Raw genomic sequence first — 19,237 nt, 5'->3', positions numbered from 1 at the left:
AAAGAGTGTTGAGGATATTGCTTAAATCACTTTAGAAAACTCACAATGTAAGGAAGCCTGAAATTTGATTTCTCCACAGAGAAATTTCCAAAACCACCCTGTTTTTGCAAAAAGATATAAATCGCCTCATAACTTGCAGAAATTTAAGAATGCTGCAACTTAAATGTTAGAGGGGGAAAAAAGGTGGTTCTCAAAGCATAGGGCTCTCAGACCAGCTTAATCTTCCAAAAACCTCTTCTAAAACTTCCTGGAAGATAGGATACGAGACTGGCTTTCCAAAAACGTAACAGAAGCAGAAAGCCTTGATGGGACACCAGAAACAGAGCAGACTTCAAAAAATTAAGACTCCCCCCCCAAGATGGCGGGGATACAGGATTTAACAGCACAATCCCTCTTTGAGAGGGGACTGAATCCATGAGGCAGGGCCAACCACACATACATACATACACACACACACACACACACACTCTCTCTCTCTCTCTCTCCCTCTGCAACATATACATACACACACCACCACCACCACCACCACCACCACCACCACTACCACCCCCACCGCCCTGCCAGGGGATGATGAAATGAGGAACGGAAATTAACATTTCAGGCAACGTCTCACATTGTTCCTGGAGGCCAAGGGCTGCTGTTGCAGCCGCCACTGTTTCCCTCCCACCCGCCTCCCCAATCCCGCCTACCCGCCCCCCAAACAACACCCTCTGCGCTGCTGCCCCAAATTCCTGCCCCTCTGCGAGCCCACGCGCGCCTCCTGCAACCCCGGCGCCCCCACTTTGCCTCCAGGGCCCCAGCTCGCCCGCCTGCTCCCGCTCAGAGCCCGAAACCCGCCAGCTCCCATTTCAAAACAGCGGCAATAATAGGGACACTGGGAATAACAACTACCACCGCTACCGCGAAAGCGCCCCTCCCGCAGGGTCAGAGGTCGGCGCCCGAGCTCCCCTGGTGCCCTGGGCCCCCGGAACCCACCATAGCCCCCTCACAACTGCCCGGGCCTCCCAGACCCACCCAGCGGCCCCCAGCAGGCCCTTAAAGCTGCTCGGGGCGTCCAGCCCCACCCCTTAGTCCCTCATGGCTATCCTGAGCCCCCCACCACCCAGCGCTCGCCAACTCCCTCCTCTAGCGCCTTCCATCAACTCCACAAGATTGCTCCAGGCGCCCCAGGCCCACCGTTGGCCCCTCATGGCTGCCCAAGCCCGCTTCAGAACCCACTCTCAGTCCCTCACGGCTCCCCTGGAGCCCCCAGGCCCGCCCCGGAGCCTACCCTCAGCCCTTCAAGGTTGCCCCGGCCACCATACCCACTGTCGGCCCCTCACCGCTACACCAGGCCCAACCGGAACCCCCTCAAACCCACCCCAGAGTCCCCCGTAGGCTCCTCGAAGCTGGCCGTACCCCCGGACCCGCCCCAGAGATTCCCCGTAGGCTACTCACCGCTCCCCAGACGTCGCAGGCCCCCCAAGCCCACCAGGAACCCACCCTCAGCCCCTCACAACTGCCCAGAGGCACCCTAAGCCCTTCGCGGCTACCGTAGCCCACCATCAGCCCCTTGCCAAGGCCACAGGCTCGCCCAGAGCCCTGCGTCGGCTCCTCGCGGCTGCTCCAGGCCCCCTACCCCACCCGAAGTCCATCTTCAGTCTCACAGGGCTTCCCCAAGCTCCCCACCCCCCCGCGGAGGCCCCCGTTCGGCCCCTCACGGCTGCTCCAGGCCCCCTAGATGCACCAGAACCCTCAGGACTGCCCCCAGCCCCGCAGGCTCGCCTAGACCTACCTATCAGCCCCTCACCGCTGTCCCAGGCCCTCAGGCCCACCCTCAGCCCTCCATCGGCCACTCACGACTACTCAGAACTGCCCAGACCCCCAAGGAGCCCACCCTCAGCCCCCCAGAGCTAGTCCAAACACCCCAGGAGCCCTTCACTAATGCCTCAGGTCCCTAGGCCCACCCGGAGCCCCCCGGAGCCCGCTCACAGATGCCCTGGACCCCAGGCCCGCCGGAGCCCGTTGTGCTGCTCCGCCCGGCCGGGAAGGCCTGCAGGCCGCGAGACGGTCCCACGACTCGGTGTCCACCAAACCCGCGCCCCAGCGGTGGTTCTCACCCGGCTCCGGACGGCGCAGCTCCGCGGGCTCAGCGGCGGCGCGCAGGCGAGGCCATTCAGCCCCGACCCGGCTCCCGGCCCGCGGCCCGCGCGGGAAGGCGACGGAGGCGGCGCGGGCTCCGAGGCCAGCGAGGCGGCCCCTCGGGCGCGACCGAGCTCGGTGGCGCCGCAGCGGCTCGAGCGCTCACTGAGGGGGCGTTGGGCCGCGCGCTCCGCGGCGGCGCCTCCCGGCCTGTGGCCCTCGCTCCATCGCGATCCGGCTCGGGCGGCCTCCGGCTTCGGGACCCGCGACGGCTACGACGGGCGCCGTACTCATGAGACGCCACCGCCCATTGGCCCGCCGTATCCGTCACCGCCATTGGCCCGCTCAGCTGGGCACTGGGCTGCAAACGTCACCACGTCAAGAAGGAAGTGCGCGCGGGGTGAAGGGGCGACGGGGAGATTGACGGCTTTTGTGACAGGCATGGGGCGGGACCAGAAGGACGTCCTGGGACGGATTGGTCAAGGTCGTGCGTTCCTGCCAAACGGTCTTTGGGTTAGCAAGCAGCTGGATTGGCTGCCTGAGTAGCAACGGGGAGGGTGGGTTTTTTCGTTGTCGGACGTGACAATTGGCCTTTCTAAGCGCCGGAAGCGACGCGAAGAACTGTGGAGAACCGGGACTGGGTGTTTAGGAGCTGGAAGACTGAATGTGAGTCTGTGCAGCTGTAGTACCCACTCGACTCGGACTGGAGGCCTTTGGCCATACGCTGAGAAACGTGTCCCTACCGCGGAGCCGTACACAGTTCAACTCGTCTTAGCCCGCAAAGCGCGGAGCGGTTGATGGGGTCGTGCTGTGGTGCCTTGTTTGCGTGAGGCTGAGTCACGACCCATTTTTACTTTTGTTTGCTTGTTCTGTTTTTTGAGAGAGAAACATCATTACTTGCGGTTTTATTGCGTGATTCCTGTGTGAGTACTGACCGGGGATCGAACCCACAATTTTGGCAATCTACGGTGCTTCTTGTCCCGGGCAGTCTGACACCACATTAAACGCCCGTGTTGCCATCTAGGAAACTGTGAAGTAGTGGTTGTGCCATAACCAGTTCCTCAGACTCCTGGGCAGCCCGATTCTGCTCTTCCCACTCACAACCAATAACTTCCCTGGATGAGGGAGGACGCCTCACGATAGCAGCAACCCATGTATGAGCTGGCGTGCAACCTTGAAAAGATGACGCAGGAATACCTATATTTGCCTCATTTTAAGAATTACCTGGTAAGGTCCTGGGAGGTTTAGCTCAGTTGCTTAGAGCATCTTCCTAGTAGGCCAAGGTTATGGGTCTGATCCCGGCTCAGGGTACATACCTGGGTTTCTGTCGAAAAGCAACCAGTCATCGGTATTTCCTCCTCTTTCTCCCTCCCTTCCTATCTCTCTAAAAAATAAATAAATGGTTTTAATAAATAAATTAGGTTAAAATTAAAAAATTGCCCTGGCCAGGTGGCACAGTCAGTCAGAGCATCAATCCGCACACACCAAAATGGGTTCCATTCCAGGGGTGTTTGTCTCTCTCTCCACTCCCAACCCCCCGTAAAATCAATGAAAATATATCCCCGGGGGAGAATTTAAAAAGAGAATTACTTGTTAAAATGATAAAATTTAGACCTCAGACCCCTCAGATACAATACTCACCTATTGTATCAATCTAAATAGGAGGGAATTAGAAATTAGGGTATTTTGTTTTTTTGTTTGGTTTGGGCTTTTTGTTTTGTTTTGGTTTTTTTGTCCCTGACAATACTCATCCTTGGAAAAATGTGAAAAACGCTGACCTTAGCCAAAATACTCCCTCCAGAAATTTAAGTCAAAAATATGAATAAGGAGGTAATTTGCCTTGGAAACAATCTGAAAATATATTAAAATAGAAGCAAACTAAAGTTCTACAGAAGCTGAACTTCTACCTAGAAAGTATACAGTAGCAAAAAGAAATGCAAACTAAAGAGAAAGAATTAAGCCATTTAATGAATTAATTCAAAAATGTTTATTGAGCCCTGACCAGTGTGGTTCAGTTGGTTGGGCATTGTCCAGTGAAGTGAAAGGTCACCGTTTGATTCCCCATCAGGGCATGGGGGATTCCTGGGTTGGAGGTTCTGTTCCTGGTAGAGGGGCATGTTCCAGAGGCACATGGAACTGTACAGAGGCAACTGACTGATGCTTCTCTCTCACATCCGTGTTTCTCTCCCTCTTTCTCCCTTCCCTTCTCTCTAAAACTAAATAAATATAATTTTTAAAAAAATGTTATTGAATGTCTGCTGTATGCCATACACTATATCAAGTACTGGGAATTCAACAAGAACAGAGCGGGTCTAGTGCCTACCAGCATGTGATGTTTTATCAGGCAAGAAAAACATGTTCACCAAAGAGACATAGAAGTACCTAGTTACAATCTGGGAAAAGCTATTTGAAAGAGAAGTATATGGAGGTCTAAAAGAACGCTGAGTGAAGATCAGGTCCAGTGTGGCTTCTAGAAGGTTTTTCAAAGGCATTTATACCTGAACTGCTTTCAGAAGGTTGAGGACGAGTTAAATGGCTAAGATATGGTGGGGAGGGAATTCTAGATCTGGTGTACAGTAGGATAGCCCCTAACCACGTATGACTATTAAAAGCATTGGCAATGTGGCAAGCCCAAACTGACATATACTGTGAACATAAAGTACTCATTAGATTTTGAACACTTAGGTCCAAGAAGAACAAAATGTAAAATATCTCACAAGTAAATTTTTTGTGTGGAAATGATAGTATTCTGAACAACCACGTTAAATATATTGTTGAAATTAATGTTACCTGTTTCTTCTTAATCATAGCTACTAGGAAGTTTTAATTTTTTTAAAGGTTTTATTTCTTTTCAGAGAGCAGGGAAGGGAGGGAGAAAGAAAGGGAAAGAAACCTCCATTGGTTGCCATGCCCCATTTGGGGACCTGACAGGCAAACCAGTCATGTGTGCTGGATGGGAATTAAACCACCAACCTTTTGGTTCGTAAACTGGCACTCGATCCACTGAGCCACACTGGCCAGGGCAAATCATGGCAACTTTAACATATTTAGGATTCTCTACTCAAGTGGCAGAAGTGGCTAGAGCAGGCCCACATTCTGGCCACCTCCCTCTGCCTCTTCCCTCCTGACTGTGATGAGAACTGGCATCTGGGTTTGGGCCTAGCCCCAGCTCACCAGTATTCTTAGCCCTAGAATTTGGAACCCAAGCTCATTTCACAATAAATTATTAGATGCTTTGCTTTCCAGTTACCATAGCTCTGAGTGTATCACCCTCCCAAATGTCAAGGGATAGAGGAACTGTGGCATGAAACAAAGTTCAGATATTCCTAAGTCCCCTGACCTTCGAACCACCAAACCCGCCCCTACCCCCAATAGTTAAAGCTCTGTACCCAGGGGTTTTCCCATAGCCCTACCAGTGTCAATGCCATTTTAAAGTATAAATATATGATGTATTATTTTCTTTAATGAAGTAATCCCAAATCCAATTACAGTGAGAGTAAAAAGTCTTCTTAACACTTTTTCCTACTAAGGCTGTTATCATATTGCATAATGTGTTTTATGTAATGACTTTCAGCCTACAGAAAACAGTGGCCTTACTCGGTGGAGAAATATTCAACAAATGTTTGGGTGCCTATTGTGTGCTGGATGCTGTTACAGCAGAGAAAAACACAAAAGTCTCTTAAACATGCTCACAATCCAAAGTCAGGACTTGAAACACCGTGATGAGATTATGTAAGTGGTGTAAAACATGCTGGAAACTTTGGTGGGTGGCCATATTCAGTGAGTGACATGACACCCACCTGCAGCCCCTCTCCTTGGGTTTGCAAAGAAACTACAGATTTACCACCACGGAGTTTCCACCCTTCTCCATCCCTGGAACCTAGCCTTGAGAACAGAGGTGAGCTCTGCTAGTAACAGTCCTTGGGACAGCAGCCCTCTGGCTGGTGCCCCTTCTGTGCGTAACTACAGTGCTTTTTTTCCAGGATGGTCAATTCAGAACCTTTTACTAATGCTGAATTCAGGAAGGAGTTAAACACATATTCTCCAAGTTGTCCCTAGGTACTTTAAGATATCTTAGCTGCGGATAAGGCTCACAAGGGATAACCTTCGATCTAATAATGAAAAATTCTCTTTTTAAATGTATAAAACTCACAGATATCTTTGATTTAAAAAATTATAATTATGGCCCTGGCTGGTGTAGCTCAGTGGATTGGGTGTGGGCCTGTGAACCAGAGGATCGTGGTTCGATTCCCAGTCAGGGCACATGCCTGGGTTGCAGGCCAGTTCCCAGCAGGGGACGCATGAGAGGCAACCACACATTGATATTTCTCTCCCCTTTTCCTTCCCTTCCCCTCTAAAGATAAAAATTCTAATTACGTTAGAATTGCCATGGTTCCTGAAGTATGGTTCAGGAACCCTTGGGGGTTCTAAGACCTTTGTGGAGTCAGCAAAGTCAAACTATTTTCATAATAATACTAAGGTTTTTTGGCTGTTTCACTTTCCTCATGCGTGTACCTGGAATTTTCCAGCAGCTGTATGACATAGGATGGTGTCATCACTCTGACGACTGAAGAATGTGTGTTTTTTTGGTTTTTTTAAAATATTTTTATTTATTTATCTTTAGAGGGAGGGAAGGAGAGAGGGAGAGAAATGTCAATGTATGGTTGCCTCTCGTGCATTCTCCGCTGCGACCTGGCCTGCAACCCAGGCATGTGCCCTGACTGGGAATCGAACCAGTGACCCCTTGATTTGCAGGCTGGCACTCAATCACTGAGCCACACCAGCCAGGGCTGAAGAATGTGTGTTATGTTTTAAACTTTCCTTAGTTTTTGATATTAACATGGTAAATATCAGTAGACCACGACCCCATTTTGAAAAAGCTCTTAGGGCCCCTGGGTAGTATTGACATATTTATGAGCCTAAAGAGGTCTTGAGACCAGCCCTGGGCCAGGTAGCTTGGTTAGATCATCATCCCGATATACCAAGGTTGTGGGTTTGATCCCTGGTCAGGGCACATACAAGAAACAACCAATGAATGCAAAAAATAATTGGAACACCAAATTGATGTTTTTTCTTTCTAAAGTCAATGAACAAAAAAAAATTTTTAAGTGGTCCTAAAATGGTTTGCAACCTGTTTGCTGAGGCTTAGTTCCTCCAAGGGCTGTGCAGCTGTGAATGTGGCAGTGCAGCACCTACTAAGTGCCACAATTATGCCACAGTTCAGCCCCAATGAACATAAACACATGACTGGGTTCTGTGCCAGGTTTCCAGTTGGGGGCATGCAAGAGGCAACCAATCAATGTTTCTTTTTTACATCGATGTTTCCCTCCCTCTTTATCCTTCTCTTCTAGATAATAAAAAGATAGATTTTGCCCTGGCTGGTATAGCTCAGTGGATTGAGCGTGGGCCTGTGAAGCAGAGGATCGAACCTGACTGGTTTGATTCCCAGTCAGGGCACATGCCTAGGCTGCAGGCCAGTTCCCAGCAGGGGACGCATGAGAGGCAACCATACATTGATATTCTCTCCCTCTCTCCTTCCCTTCCCCTCTAAAGATAAATAAATAAAACATTTTTAAAAAGATAGATTTCATGTGATTTCATACTGAAATGCTACTGGACTGCTCCTGCATTTTAGTGTTGAATACTGTAAATCAGGGGTGTCCAACCTGTGGCCTGCAAGCCACATGTGCCTAAGGGTGATTGTGAATATGGTCCAACACAAAATCTTAAATTTACTTAAAACATTATGAGATTGTTTTGTGTTGCAGTGCATTTGATGTGTGGTTCAAGACAGCTCTTCTTCCAGTTTGGCACAGAGAGGCCAAAAGTTTGGACATCCCCGCTTTGAAAGGGCTTTAAAGAGTTTTAATGGTCCTTCTTTCATGGTAGCTGAACCCAGATGAGGCTTCTGAACCCATACTGGGGAGCTGAGAAGGTTCCCTAACCCACTGATCAGCGGTGACTCCACAGTGACTAATAGACCTGGACAGGAAACCCCCAACTTGAATGGACGAAAATCCAATGTAAACTTGCTTCATAACAGGGGGTAGACTCGTAATAAAGAAATAAAGAGGTATCTCATTTGCAGTGACTGGATCTAGGGACTCAAACAGGCTGTCCCAATCCGTCCTATAGCCTCAGCTACCCCACTCTCTGTGTGCGCCACATTCTCTCCAATCACAGCTGGCTTTCTTCTCGGGGTAGGAAAGGTACCAGCAACACTCTGGATTTATCCTTCTGTTCCATCACCCGAAAGGCAAGGTCTCTTCTCGATCTTCAAATAGAAGTCCCAAGGAAGGACTTCTCTGGGCTGTGGCCAGTGATCAAATTGGCTACATCTCCCTCCAATCTATAATCCACAGTTGACTTTCCCATTCCTGAACCAATAATATGTCATTAAGGTGACACTACAAAAGACTGGGATCACATAATTGGGGCGTTTTGCTGAGCAGGTCTGAACAACAGATATCTTCTATAATCATCGCTATGGTTAGTAGCCTCCCAGCTGACCCTCAATGACCCCTGCCCCCGTAGGTCATCCCTGCCACATGGTACCATATCATGGGAGCAGCCCCATGGAGAGTCCACTCGGTGAGGAGCCAGGCAAGGGTTTCACCTTAAAAGCCCATTCTCCAGTGCTAGACAAGCATCAAATGATTGTAACACTGCCAAATGAACCGCATCCATGTGAGAGACCCTCAGCAGCCAGAACTAGGTGGTCAGCCACTCCTGGATTCCTGTCCCTCAGAAACTGTATGAGATAAGCACTACTTGTTTGAACTTGCTAAGCTTTAAGGTGATTTGTTGCAAAGTAATGAACAGCTGATTCAATCAACAGAATAAGTGGTTAAATTAATGAATTTGGTAAGTACTGTCCACAGTTATGGAATTAAAATTATGAGGAGAGAGTACAGACCCTGCACTTTCAAGCTCTTTTCTAAATATCTGTCCAAAGTCCCACACCAAACAGTCTTAAGAAATATTGTGGAGTGTATAGCTATTTAGTCAAATACAAATTCATGTACAGGTTTTTCGCTAGTAGAAATGGATTTTCATCATTTTAAAAATGAAATCTGTGATTATGACATCTTATTGCATGTGTAATGAGTAAAACCCAGTTAACAAGTGATGAGAAGATATAGTTTCCAAAGACAGATCTTTAGTTCAGAAACAAAGTTTACCAAAATTCAAAGAGATAATTAACTTTATTCAAACATTCCACAAGGGGTTATATTTTATAGAAGACACCCTAATTTTAGGCAAATACCTAGTTGTAGACCAGGTCATTCAAAGTTGTGTGACTTAGTCTTAGCAGGATTAGCTCACCTTCACAACTACAGTGCAGCAATTATATTGTGCAACAGTCCAAGGGCTTCAAAGGCCAGGGTGAGTGTGGAGGCAACTGAGCTGTAAAAAATGTTTAGAAGTTTAGTTGCTGCCAAGCTGCCTAATTTGGAAAGGAGCAAGTAATTATTTGTTTTGATATGAATAAGGAAGACTAGATCTTAAAACCAAAAAGACTGAGTTCTATCTCCAGACTGCTAAGGTCTTATTCCTATTTTACAGGCAAGGCACCAACAGATCTTCCAAGAGCAGCTTGCCTGAAGCCCTTTAGCTAATATCCAGCAGGGACTCCACCATGCTGAGGAACAGAGGGTGGAGTTCTCAGGATGGGAGTGGAACAGATGCATTCTCTGCTCCTCTCCCCTTAAGGCAGCCCAGGCTGAAAGGGTTGCCCTTCTATAGCTCCTGAAGCTCTTTTTGCTCATGGATTTTTTTTTAACAGAGGAAGAGAAACATCCACGTGAGGAACATCCATCAGCAGCCTCTCACATGAGCCCCAACCAGGGACCAAACCTACAACACAGGCATGTGCCCTGACCTCACTTTCCAGGATGACACTCCAACTGAGTCACACCAGTCAGGGCTTGCAAATGGGTCTTAAACTGGATCTAGAACAAATGGCATCTGCTGTTAGGGTGGCAGTGCAGAGACCTAGGACATGGCCTCAGTCAAACTGAGTGTTCACTGTGAGATTGCTTCTCAGACAGTTAAGGGAAGCCACGTCGAAACATCCTGATGAACACAGAGTTCAGAGAGCTGAGGAAGTATAAATTTGTAAACAGAAGTTGCAAAGTTCCAAAAAAATAAAGATAGTGGTGACAGAAATGGCTGAAAGTGAACTTGGTATCCTGGTAGGAGAGGAAGAAGGGCCTGAGAGCCAAGTTAGATCCAGTGAGCCAGCTTTCTTTTACAGAGCCTTCTCCTCTTGGTCCAGGACATGAGGTATCTGAATCTTTCAATCCCTACTGCACAGGAGCCTCTGCTCTGAGCTACTGCAGAGGTGGGACTAAAGCAGGGTGGGTTCAGAGTCATGATTTACCATTCACCTGGGGCCTGGTAAACAGCCAGCCTTCAAAGCACATTTGTTAAATAAATGTTTGAATAAATGAATCAAGTCTGTTTTCCCAGAACCTCATTGGATATGAATGCCTTCCTGGTTCACAAGTTGCTTTCACATACTTTAATTGCATTTTATCTTGACAACAACTCTGTGGGAGACCCAAGGCTGATATTAGCTTCACTTGGTAGATAATTATCATCCCCATTTTACTGATGAGAAAATTGTGGCTTGGAGAAGTTAATAACATGCTCTAAGTCATAGGCCGAGAAGGACAGAAGCCAGTGTTTTTTCCCCAGAAGCTGGCCTTCTGCCATCACCCCGCACTGCTAACAAATGAATCACCAGGCAAAGAGGCTGAAGCACAGTAACAATTTCATTTCAAACAATATTGATGGGATTGTATCTTATACTTTTCCCAAACACATTCAAGTTCCTTAGAGGCTTTGAGTCACAAATCCCCTGAACTGGGTGATGAGGGAACAGGCCTGAGGGTGAGGACCTTGGTCACTTCCTGTCCCAGAAGCTTTGCACAAGCTTCCATAAGGCTCAAGAAACCACTCTGGTGAGTTTGGTTGCAGTCACAGGACTGGCCTGGGGAGAGAATCAGGGCAAGACACAGTGAGCTAGATGGCAGAAAGTGGATGGAACAATTTAACAAGGAAAAGAAAAATAATGAAGAAGGAAACTGGGGAGAATGGATTGTTTGTGAAGGAAAATTATAAGAGGACAAGAGAAACAAAAAGGGCAGTTCAGCTGTGTAATTCAGGGGCAGCTCTCTGCATAGTGGCTGCTTGCTCCACCAATGAACCAGGAATAAAAACCTCTGCAAAAGCAGTGGCTGCCAGAGAGCTGAGGACCAATAATCAGGGCATTTAATTTTTTAAAAAAAGCAAAAAACAAAACCAAAAACCAAAAAATATCCCCAAATCTTCCCAGTTTCAGAGGTAGGGAGGGGAAGGATATACTAGTCATACATGTTACTTTGTAATACTTAAGGCATAATGGTGAGTGATCCAGAAACCAGTGAGCCCCTGTCTGAAACTCGGTGCCATCACTTCTTAGATGTGACTTTGGACAGATTACTTTGAATGTTTCTGATTCTGTTCTTCATCTCTAAAATAGATATTGATGGGAGTGTTTGATATGGAGCTAGACACTAGTTAGCACTCAGGAAGATGGTTCGTCCATTATGATTCGTCCTTAGAAATTCAGGGAATACAGAAAAGCACAGAAACTAGTATGTCACCATAACCCTACCTCTGTAACACATCCACCTTTGCTTTTCCTGCTTAACAAGCTTTTCAGGTCTCCGCAATCAGCAGTCTCAGAACTAAGCATTCAATCACACAGCGAAGGTAGGCCTGAAAGAGGTGGGTAATGTCAGGAAGGAGCCGGCTAAGGTCAGGACCCCCCACGTGCACTGCCTGAGCCAAGGATTAAACAACATTCTTCACTGCTCATTCCCCAAGAGGAGCGAGTGGACTCTAGTGTCTGGGAGGTGATCTTGCCCATCTGGGCTGGGAGTGACTTTCAGAAACGACTCCGCCTTCCTTCAGAAGACAGTTGAGAAGATTGTTGTCTACTCAAAATTAAACATCTGTAGGGCGAGATTCCAGATATTTGCCCGAGCTGGGGTTATTCCACACCTTCCTTTCCAACGTTCTTCTTCTTAATCCGTCCGTGAGAAGTGCCCTCTCCGCTCTCCTCGCGCTAAAACGCGGCAGGGTCAGGATCGTATTCCTCTGTCTGCTCCCGTACCCTCGGCTTCCTCACTCCACTCGGTGACCCGGTGCTAGCTACAGCCAATCCCTCCCCATCAGCAGCCCCGCGCCGGGTCGCTATACCTTTCCTCCCGGGCCCACCGGCCTGCAGCTATACTCTCGGTCCCCAGCACCGGGTGGCACCTCAATAAACTGCTAGGAGGACCGGCGCCAATAGACCGCATAACTCTGGAAGCTGGGCGAAGGAGATAAAGCCTCACAGATGCCAGCTAGGCGAGCGCCCAGCGGCTGCCCATCGCGCAGGCGCACCGAGGAAGCTCCGACTGCGCCGACGCCGCTTCCGGGCCAACATGGCGGCCGTGTGGCTGCTGTTGCGTGCCCTCCGCCAAGGCCAGGTCTCAGGTCCCGAGGGGCTGCGGGGCCCTTGCTCGGGTTGGGGCCTAGGGCTCTACGCCGGGGTCGGGAGGAGGTGGTCGCACTTCGTCCACAGGACGCCGATCGGTGTCGTCGGGGCTAGAGGCCGAGCCTTGCAGGTAATCCCGGTCGCGTAGATGCCGCTCCAGCGGAGCCCGGGAGGAGACAGCACATGGGTACAGGCCCCGGCTTGGGTGTTTCCAACCTGTGCATTGTGTATAGATATTTTTGCCCGCCTTCCTTGCGTTTTAAAATGGAAAACAACAAGAGTTTCACCATTATAAAACAGGGAAGTATTTTACACTTGGCTCGCACAGATCAGAGACCATCAGGTTGAATTCTAGCGCTGTCCATACTGGAGTTGGCCACAGACGTCAGTGGCAGCCTGAGGGATTTGTGTGAGCAAAATACCGCGTAGTCGTATTTAACTTTTGTCGTGTAGCTTCAGATGTTACCGACACAAATTCATGGGGCACCCTCTGTGTGAAGGCTGTGTTCCAGGCCCTGTTAAGGTTGACATGTAATCCTGAAAGCAAACCCTAAGTACTGGTGCGTTTTTGGCTGTTGTTCCCCACCCCTTCACATTTTAGGTGAAATTTATTACTGTTAGTATACATTTTTACATAAATTGAGGACCAGTTTTAATTATAATGAGATTCTAGATTACTGGCCACTTTCCTGAATCTGAGGGCAACTATTAACATTAAAAAAAAAATTTTATTTCTATATTTTTAGAGAGAGGGGGAGAGGGAGGGAGAAAGGAGAGAAAGACCCATGTGAGAGAAATACGTATGGGTTGCCCCTCATACATGCGTTCACCAGGGACAGACCACAACCCAGCCATGTTGATTCCCTGACAGGGAATCAAACCAGTGACCTTTTCTTTGTAGGACAACACTCAACCAACTAATACTGGTCAGGGCCAGGGCTTTTTTGCTTTTAATTCTGTTGAGAAAGAACATGATTATCTTTGCTTAGTCTGTCAAAATAAAGGCTGAAATAGACAATTTACACATACTTGTGAAATGAAAGCAAACTATCCCACCAATGGCTATAATAGCAATAAAGTAAGCAAGCTAGTTTAAACAGCCTTTGAGGCTGACTTTGAAGAATGATTTTTGTGTGTGTGTGCCATATTTAACACACTGATGTTTCTTGTTAGTCTCAGTTCACACTCTGTGGCCCTCATACAACCTCTGGTAATTTCTGAGGCAACAGTAGTAGTATTAATTAAATGGGGCAATAATTGTATAGACTGGGGATTTTTATTCTTTTTTTTTTAAATATTTTATTTATTTATCTTTTTAGAGGGGAAGGGAAGGAGAGAGGAAAGAAACATCAATGTATGGTTGCTTCTTGTGCATCCCCTGCAGGGAACTGGCCCCTGCCGGAAACTGGCCTGCAACCCAAGCATGTGCCCTGACTGGGAATCGAACCGTGATCATCTGGTTCGCAGGCCCGCGCTCAATCCACTGAGCTACACCAGCCAGGGCTTGGGGATTTTTATTCTATTGCTAAAGGAAATTGCATGTAATGTCCTCCTCGTGAAGGAGCATTGAGCAAGGTGTTACTTTTTTTTTAAACATTTTTATTTATTTATCTTTAGAGGGGAAGGGAAGGAGAGAAATATCAATGTACGGTTGTCTCTCATGAGTCCCCTGCTGGGAACTGGCCTATAACCCAGGCATGTGCCCTGACTGGGAATCGAACCCTGATCATGTGGTTCGCAGGCCCGCACTCAATCCACTGAGCTACACCAGCCAGGAGGGTGTTACTTTTCTCCATAACAACAGCAGGCCAGGAATGAGCTAAGGTAAAAAAATTAAAAATAAATAATGAAACAAATGAAGAAATTGCCAACACAGATAAAGTTAAATTGGCCCTTGAGAACATGAAACACATTCAAATGGGAGAATGCTCATCTTGTAAACAACTTTGGAAATAGAGACTGGTAAACTGCTGTAGTACCTCCAATTGTTCTGCAGTCTAGAGACGTCAGGAGCAAAGAGTCTGTCACTGAGGCATTTCTGAGCCTCTGCTCTTTTTGTCCTGCAGGAGAGTTGTGAATCTGGAAGCACAGGAGATTAGCTAATGCTCCGTTCTTTTAGTTCAGCGTTTCTCTGACTTGTGTACTTGCTTTTGATGTTTTTTTTTAAATATTTTATTTATTTATCTTTTTAGAGGGGAAGGGAAGGAGAGAGGAAAGAAACATCAATGTATGGTTACTTCTTGTTCATCCCCTGCAGGAAACTGGCCCCTGCCGGAAACTGGCCTGCAACCCAAGCATGTGCCCTGACTGGGAATCGAACCGCGATCATCTGGTTCGCAGGCCCGCGCTCAATCCACTGAGCTACACCAGCCAGGGCTGCTTTTGATGTTTTGATATCTTTTTTGTTAATCCTCACCCAAGCATATGTTTTTATTGATTTTTAGAGAAAGAGGAAGGGAGAGAAAGATAGAAAGATCGGTGTGAGAAAGAAACATTGATGGATTGCCTCCTGTACACACCCTGACCAGGGACTGAACCCACAACCGTTACCGGGAATCAAACCTTTCACTTTGTGCCATGATGTCCAACTAACTGAGCCACACTGATCAGGGCTTCTTTTCTTTAAATAATTTTTTAAAGATTTTATTTATTTATCTTTAGGAGGGAAGGGGAGGAGAGAAGGATAGAAATATCAATGTATGGTTGCTTCTCGTGAGTCCCCTGCTGGGAACTGGCCTGCAACCCAGGCATGTGCCCTGACTGGGAATTGAACCGTGATCGTGTGGTTCACTGGCCTGCACTCAATCCACTGAGCTATACCAGCCAGGGCAGGGCTTTTTTTCTTTTGATGTGACATCAAAACTTTGAAATAATGATCAGACTATTACTTCACATTTTAAGGCAATATAAACATTACAAATATATAAATATTTAAGCGTTTAGAAAAGATTTTGCATCAGGGAATTTGTTCACGTTAGTTTGATTATAATGTTGATGCAACTGATCCTGGATATCATTCCTTTTTTTCAGAGTTCGCAGTTGCGACTGCTAACCCCTACCTTTGAAGGGATCCGTGGATTATTGTTGAAACAGCATCTAGTCCAGAATCCAGTCAAACTCTGGAAGCTTTTAGGTGCGTATCTACTGAAAAACAGAAGTGACAGGCAAAGCCTTTGCTATTTGTGAATAAATGAGGATAATGTTGCTGGTTTGACACTGACAGAAAAATGAAATTGCTAATAGCTTTGGCTTCTATTTATTGTGAGCCCTTAGGTGCTCGGAAATGAAGTTTACAAAAAGGAAGATTGTCCAAGGTCAGAACAGGACATTTTTATTTATTTTGAAATTAAAAAAAAAATTTTAGTTATTGATTTTAGAGAAAGAAAGGGGGAGAGAGAGAAACATCACTTTGTTTTTTGTTTTTTTTTTTCACTTTGTTGTTCCACTTGTTTATGTATGTATTGATTGCTTTGTGTATGTGCCCTGACCGGAGATCAAACCTGCAACCTTAGTGTATCCAGATGACACTCTGGTCAACTGAGCTACCTGGCCAGGGCCTTTTTTTTTTTTTTTTTCAGTTCTGGTGTATTAACAGTAATTGGGCTGCTGGAAAAAGCGTTGTCATGTTCTCTAGCAGACTCCAAGAGTACTTGTAAGGTTCTGAAGAGTGGCTTGTATGTTTTATATCCAGAAGGTAACTGAAAGCAGCCAGGAGTAGTTTGCTCTCACAGTAGAGTTACACCGTTCACTGAGACTCTACATCCTGCTGTCTTAAAGAATCTCAAGAATTGCCATCTGTAATTTTACTTCCCCCTTGATCTAGATGGAATAGGGAAAAAGTAAAATTTTCTAACTTGCTAATATACATAAACAGCCTGGTGCCCACACATGGTCAGGAAGAGCTGCGGCTTGGGGGCAGTTTGCACATCTATTGTCTGTGTTTTCTCATTTAAATCCGCACGGGCACCCAGTGGCACACACTTTACCCTTCAAATAGCCTGAACTATGTCACGTGGCCATTAAGATAGTTTCACTTGTGATTCTGTTAATGTCCATGAAGAAAAGAACAACTCAGTCATCTTTTGAGAATCTTTCTCCCCATTTTTTAACACGGATTTGTTCAGACCTTAGGTAAGAGAGAGCCTTTTGTGTGAGGAGTGTTATGTGGTCCTGTGTTGGTGATGGTGACCGTTGGCTTCCTGCCATACTGCATATGCCAAAGCCATTTGTGTCATTCATTTAGGTTCATTTAAAGTGACTGTATAGTACATCTGCCAAGATGGAAGTGTAGGTGGAAACACTGTGCCTTCTCCCACAACCAAGTTTAAAGACAACAAAGTTTTAGTAAACAAAAACACAGCCAAAACACAGAAAATTGAACTATATAGAAGTCTGACAACAACAAACCATTCAGCCAGACTGGTAAGAGGGGTGGAGCCAGCAGCAGAGCAGCATGGGGCAAGAAAGATCCCCCAACCCAGGAGCGCAGGCAGCTGTGGGCAGATCCCAGGTATGGGGTAGCGATGGGGGGACCCAGTGAAGGTATAAGGTGGCAGGTTGACGGCGGTCACACATTTGTGCAGCGAAGGGGCGAGCAGTGAGATAGGCCACGCAAGCCCCAGTGGTGGGAAGCAGCAGAGGGGACCGCCATTGTCCCTCTTTGACCCCGCCCCCACATACAGTGTCACAAACCAGCAACTGGGTTGCCCCGCCCTGTTGAACACCTAGGGTTCCGCTCCTCATACATAGCAGGTGAGAACAGACCAAAATATGGCTCAAGAAGAACTCAAAGCCCCAGAGCCGATAACTCTAAGCAACCAAGAAATAGCCAACCTATCAGATGCACAGTTCAAAATACTGGTGATCAGGATGCTCACAGAACTGTTTGATTTCAGTCACAAATTAGAGGAACAAATGAAGGCTAAACTAATAGAAATGAAGGGAAATGCACAGGGAAACAATAGTGATGGAAAGGAAACTGGGACTCAAATCAAGGGAGTGGACCAGAAGGAAGAAACAACCAACCAGAAAAGAATGAAGAAACAAGAATTCAAAAAAATGAGGAGAGGCTTAGGAATCTCCAGGACATCTTTAAACGTTCCAACATCCAAAGTATAGGGATACCAGAAGGGGAAGAGAAACAGTCACAAAAAACTTATTTGAACAAATAATAAAGGAGAACTTCCCCAGTCTGGCAAAGGAAATAGACTTCCAGGAAATCCAGGAAGCTCAGAGAGTCCCAAAGAAGTTGGACCCAAGAAGGAACACACCAAGGCACATCACAATTACATTAGCCAAGATTAAAATGAAGGAGAGAATCCTAGAAGCAGCAAGAGATAAGGGGACAGTCACCTACCAAGGAGTTCCCATCAGACTGTCAGCTGATTTCTCAAAAGAGACCTTCCAGGCATGAAGGGGCTGGAAAGAAGTATTCCAAGTCATGAAAGGCAAGGACCTACATTAAAGATTGTTCTATCCAGCAAAGCTTTCATTTAGAATGGAAGGGCAGATAAAGCGCTTCTCAGATAAGGTCAAATTCAAGGAGTTCATCATCACCAAGCCCTTATTATAAGAAATGTTAAAGGGACTCATCTAAGAAAAAGAAGATAAAAAATATGAACAGTGAAAGGACAGCAAACTCACAGTATTAACAACCACACCTAAAACAAAAGCAATCTAAGAGGACAGCTAGATCAGGAGCAGAACCACAGAAATGGAGATCACATGGAGGGTTAGCAACAGGGGAGTGGGAGGAGGAGAAGGGGGGGAAGCTACAGAGAATAAGTAGCATAGATGGTAGGTAGAAAATAGACAGGGGGAGGGCAAGAGTAGTGTGGGAAATGTAGAATCTAAAGAGCTTATGACACATGGACATAAACTAAAGGGGGGGAATGGTGGGGGAGGGGTGTGCAGGGTGGAGGGGAATGAAGGGGGGGAATAGAACAACTGTAATGGCATAATCAATAAAATATATTTTAAAAAAGTAAATAAAAATAAAGTGACTGTATAGGCCCTGGCTAGGTAGCTAAGTAGTTAGTATGTCATTCCCATACGTAAAGGTTGTGGGTTTGATCCCCTGTCAGGGCACCTACAAGAATCAACCGGTAAATACATTAATAAGTGGAATGATTAATTGATGTTTCTTTTTTTCTTTTCCCCCTAAAGGTTTTATTTATTTTTAGAGAGAGAGAGGAAGGGAGAGAGAAAGAAGTGTCAGTGTGTGGTTGCCTCTCAAGCACCCCCCCGTTGGGAACCTGGCCCACACCCTAGGCATGTGTCCAGGTGGGGAATCAAACTGGGGACCCTTTGGTTCGAAGGCTGTCTGTCACTCAGTGCACTGAGCCACACCATCCAGGGCGTAATCAGTGTTTCTCCCTCTCCCTCTCCCTCTCCCTTCCTCTCTTTCTTTAAAATCAAATTTAAAAAATTAAATAAGAAAATTAAAGTGATGGTATTAAAGGGATTTTTCTCCAACAAACTTATGATACTTTCTCAAATTTATGTTCATAACTAATTTTCATTTTCTCACATTGACTGATTTAAATTACAAAGATATTTTATCAGTTGAAGTAGTTTATTCTATGATTT

At 46.6% G+C, this 19,237-nt stretch overlaps 2 protein-coding genes and 1 long non-coding RNA gene across 7 annotated transcripts in view; 1 reads left to right on the top strand and 2 right to left on the bottom strand.

The window, feature by feature from the left end:
• ANKRD11 (ankyrin repeat domain 11) overlaps positions 1-2,453 on the bottom strand; it is a 245,473-nt gene extending 243,020 nt beyond the window's left edge. For 3 of the 4 annotated variants that reach the window (XM_037040151.1, XM_037040150.1, XM_037040152.1), the window contains exon 1: positions 2,100-2,453. The gene's annotated coding sequence lies outside the window, so the exon portion shown is untranslated. The remainder of the gene's footprint in view (positions 1-2,099) is intronic. The other variant, XM_037040153.1, reaches the window with a different exon arrangement.
• Positions 2,454-10,880: 8,427 nt separating this feature from the next.
• Positions 10,881-12,587, bottom strand: LOC118982953 (uncharacterized). The gene is made up of 2 exons (XR_005065620.1): positions 11,783-12,587; positions 10,881-11,116 (listed from the first exon to the last, which is right to left on the bottom strand). It is a non-coding gene; the product is annotated as an uncharacterized LOC118982953 (long non-coding RNA).
• The window catches only part of SPG7 (SPG7 matrix AAA peptidase subunit, paraplegin), a 47,711-nt gene continuing 41,055 nt past the window's right edge, over positions 12,582-19,237 (top strand). For both annotated transcript variants that reach the window (XM_037040144.1, XM_037040143.1), the window contains exons 1-2: positions 12,582-12,779; positions 15,680-15,782. In XM_037040144.1, coding sequence (XP_036896039.1) covers positions 12,597-12,779; positions 15,680-15,782 — 286 coding nt within the window. In that variant the 5' untranslated portion in view covers positions 12,582-12,596. The remainder of the gene's footprint in view (positions 12,780-15,679; positions 15,783-19,237) is intronic.

This window comes from Sturnira hondurensis, unplaced genomic scaffold, assembly GCF_014824575.4.
Source record: "Sturnira hondurensis isolate 20B ecotype Veracruz unplaced genomic scaffold, ASM1482457v3 Scaffold0002597, whole genome shotgun sequence".
NCBI lineage: Eukaryota > Metazoa > Chordata > Mammalia > Chiroptera > Phyllostomidae > Sturnira > Sturnira hondurensis.
This window is presented reverse-complemented; position numbering and strand designations above follow the sequence as displayed.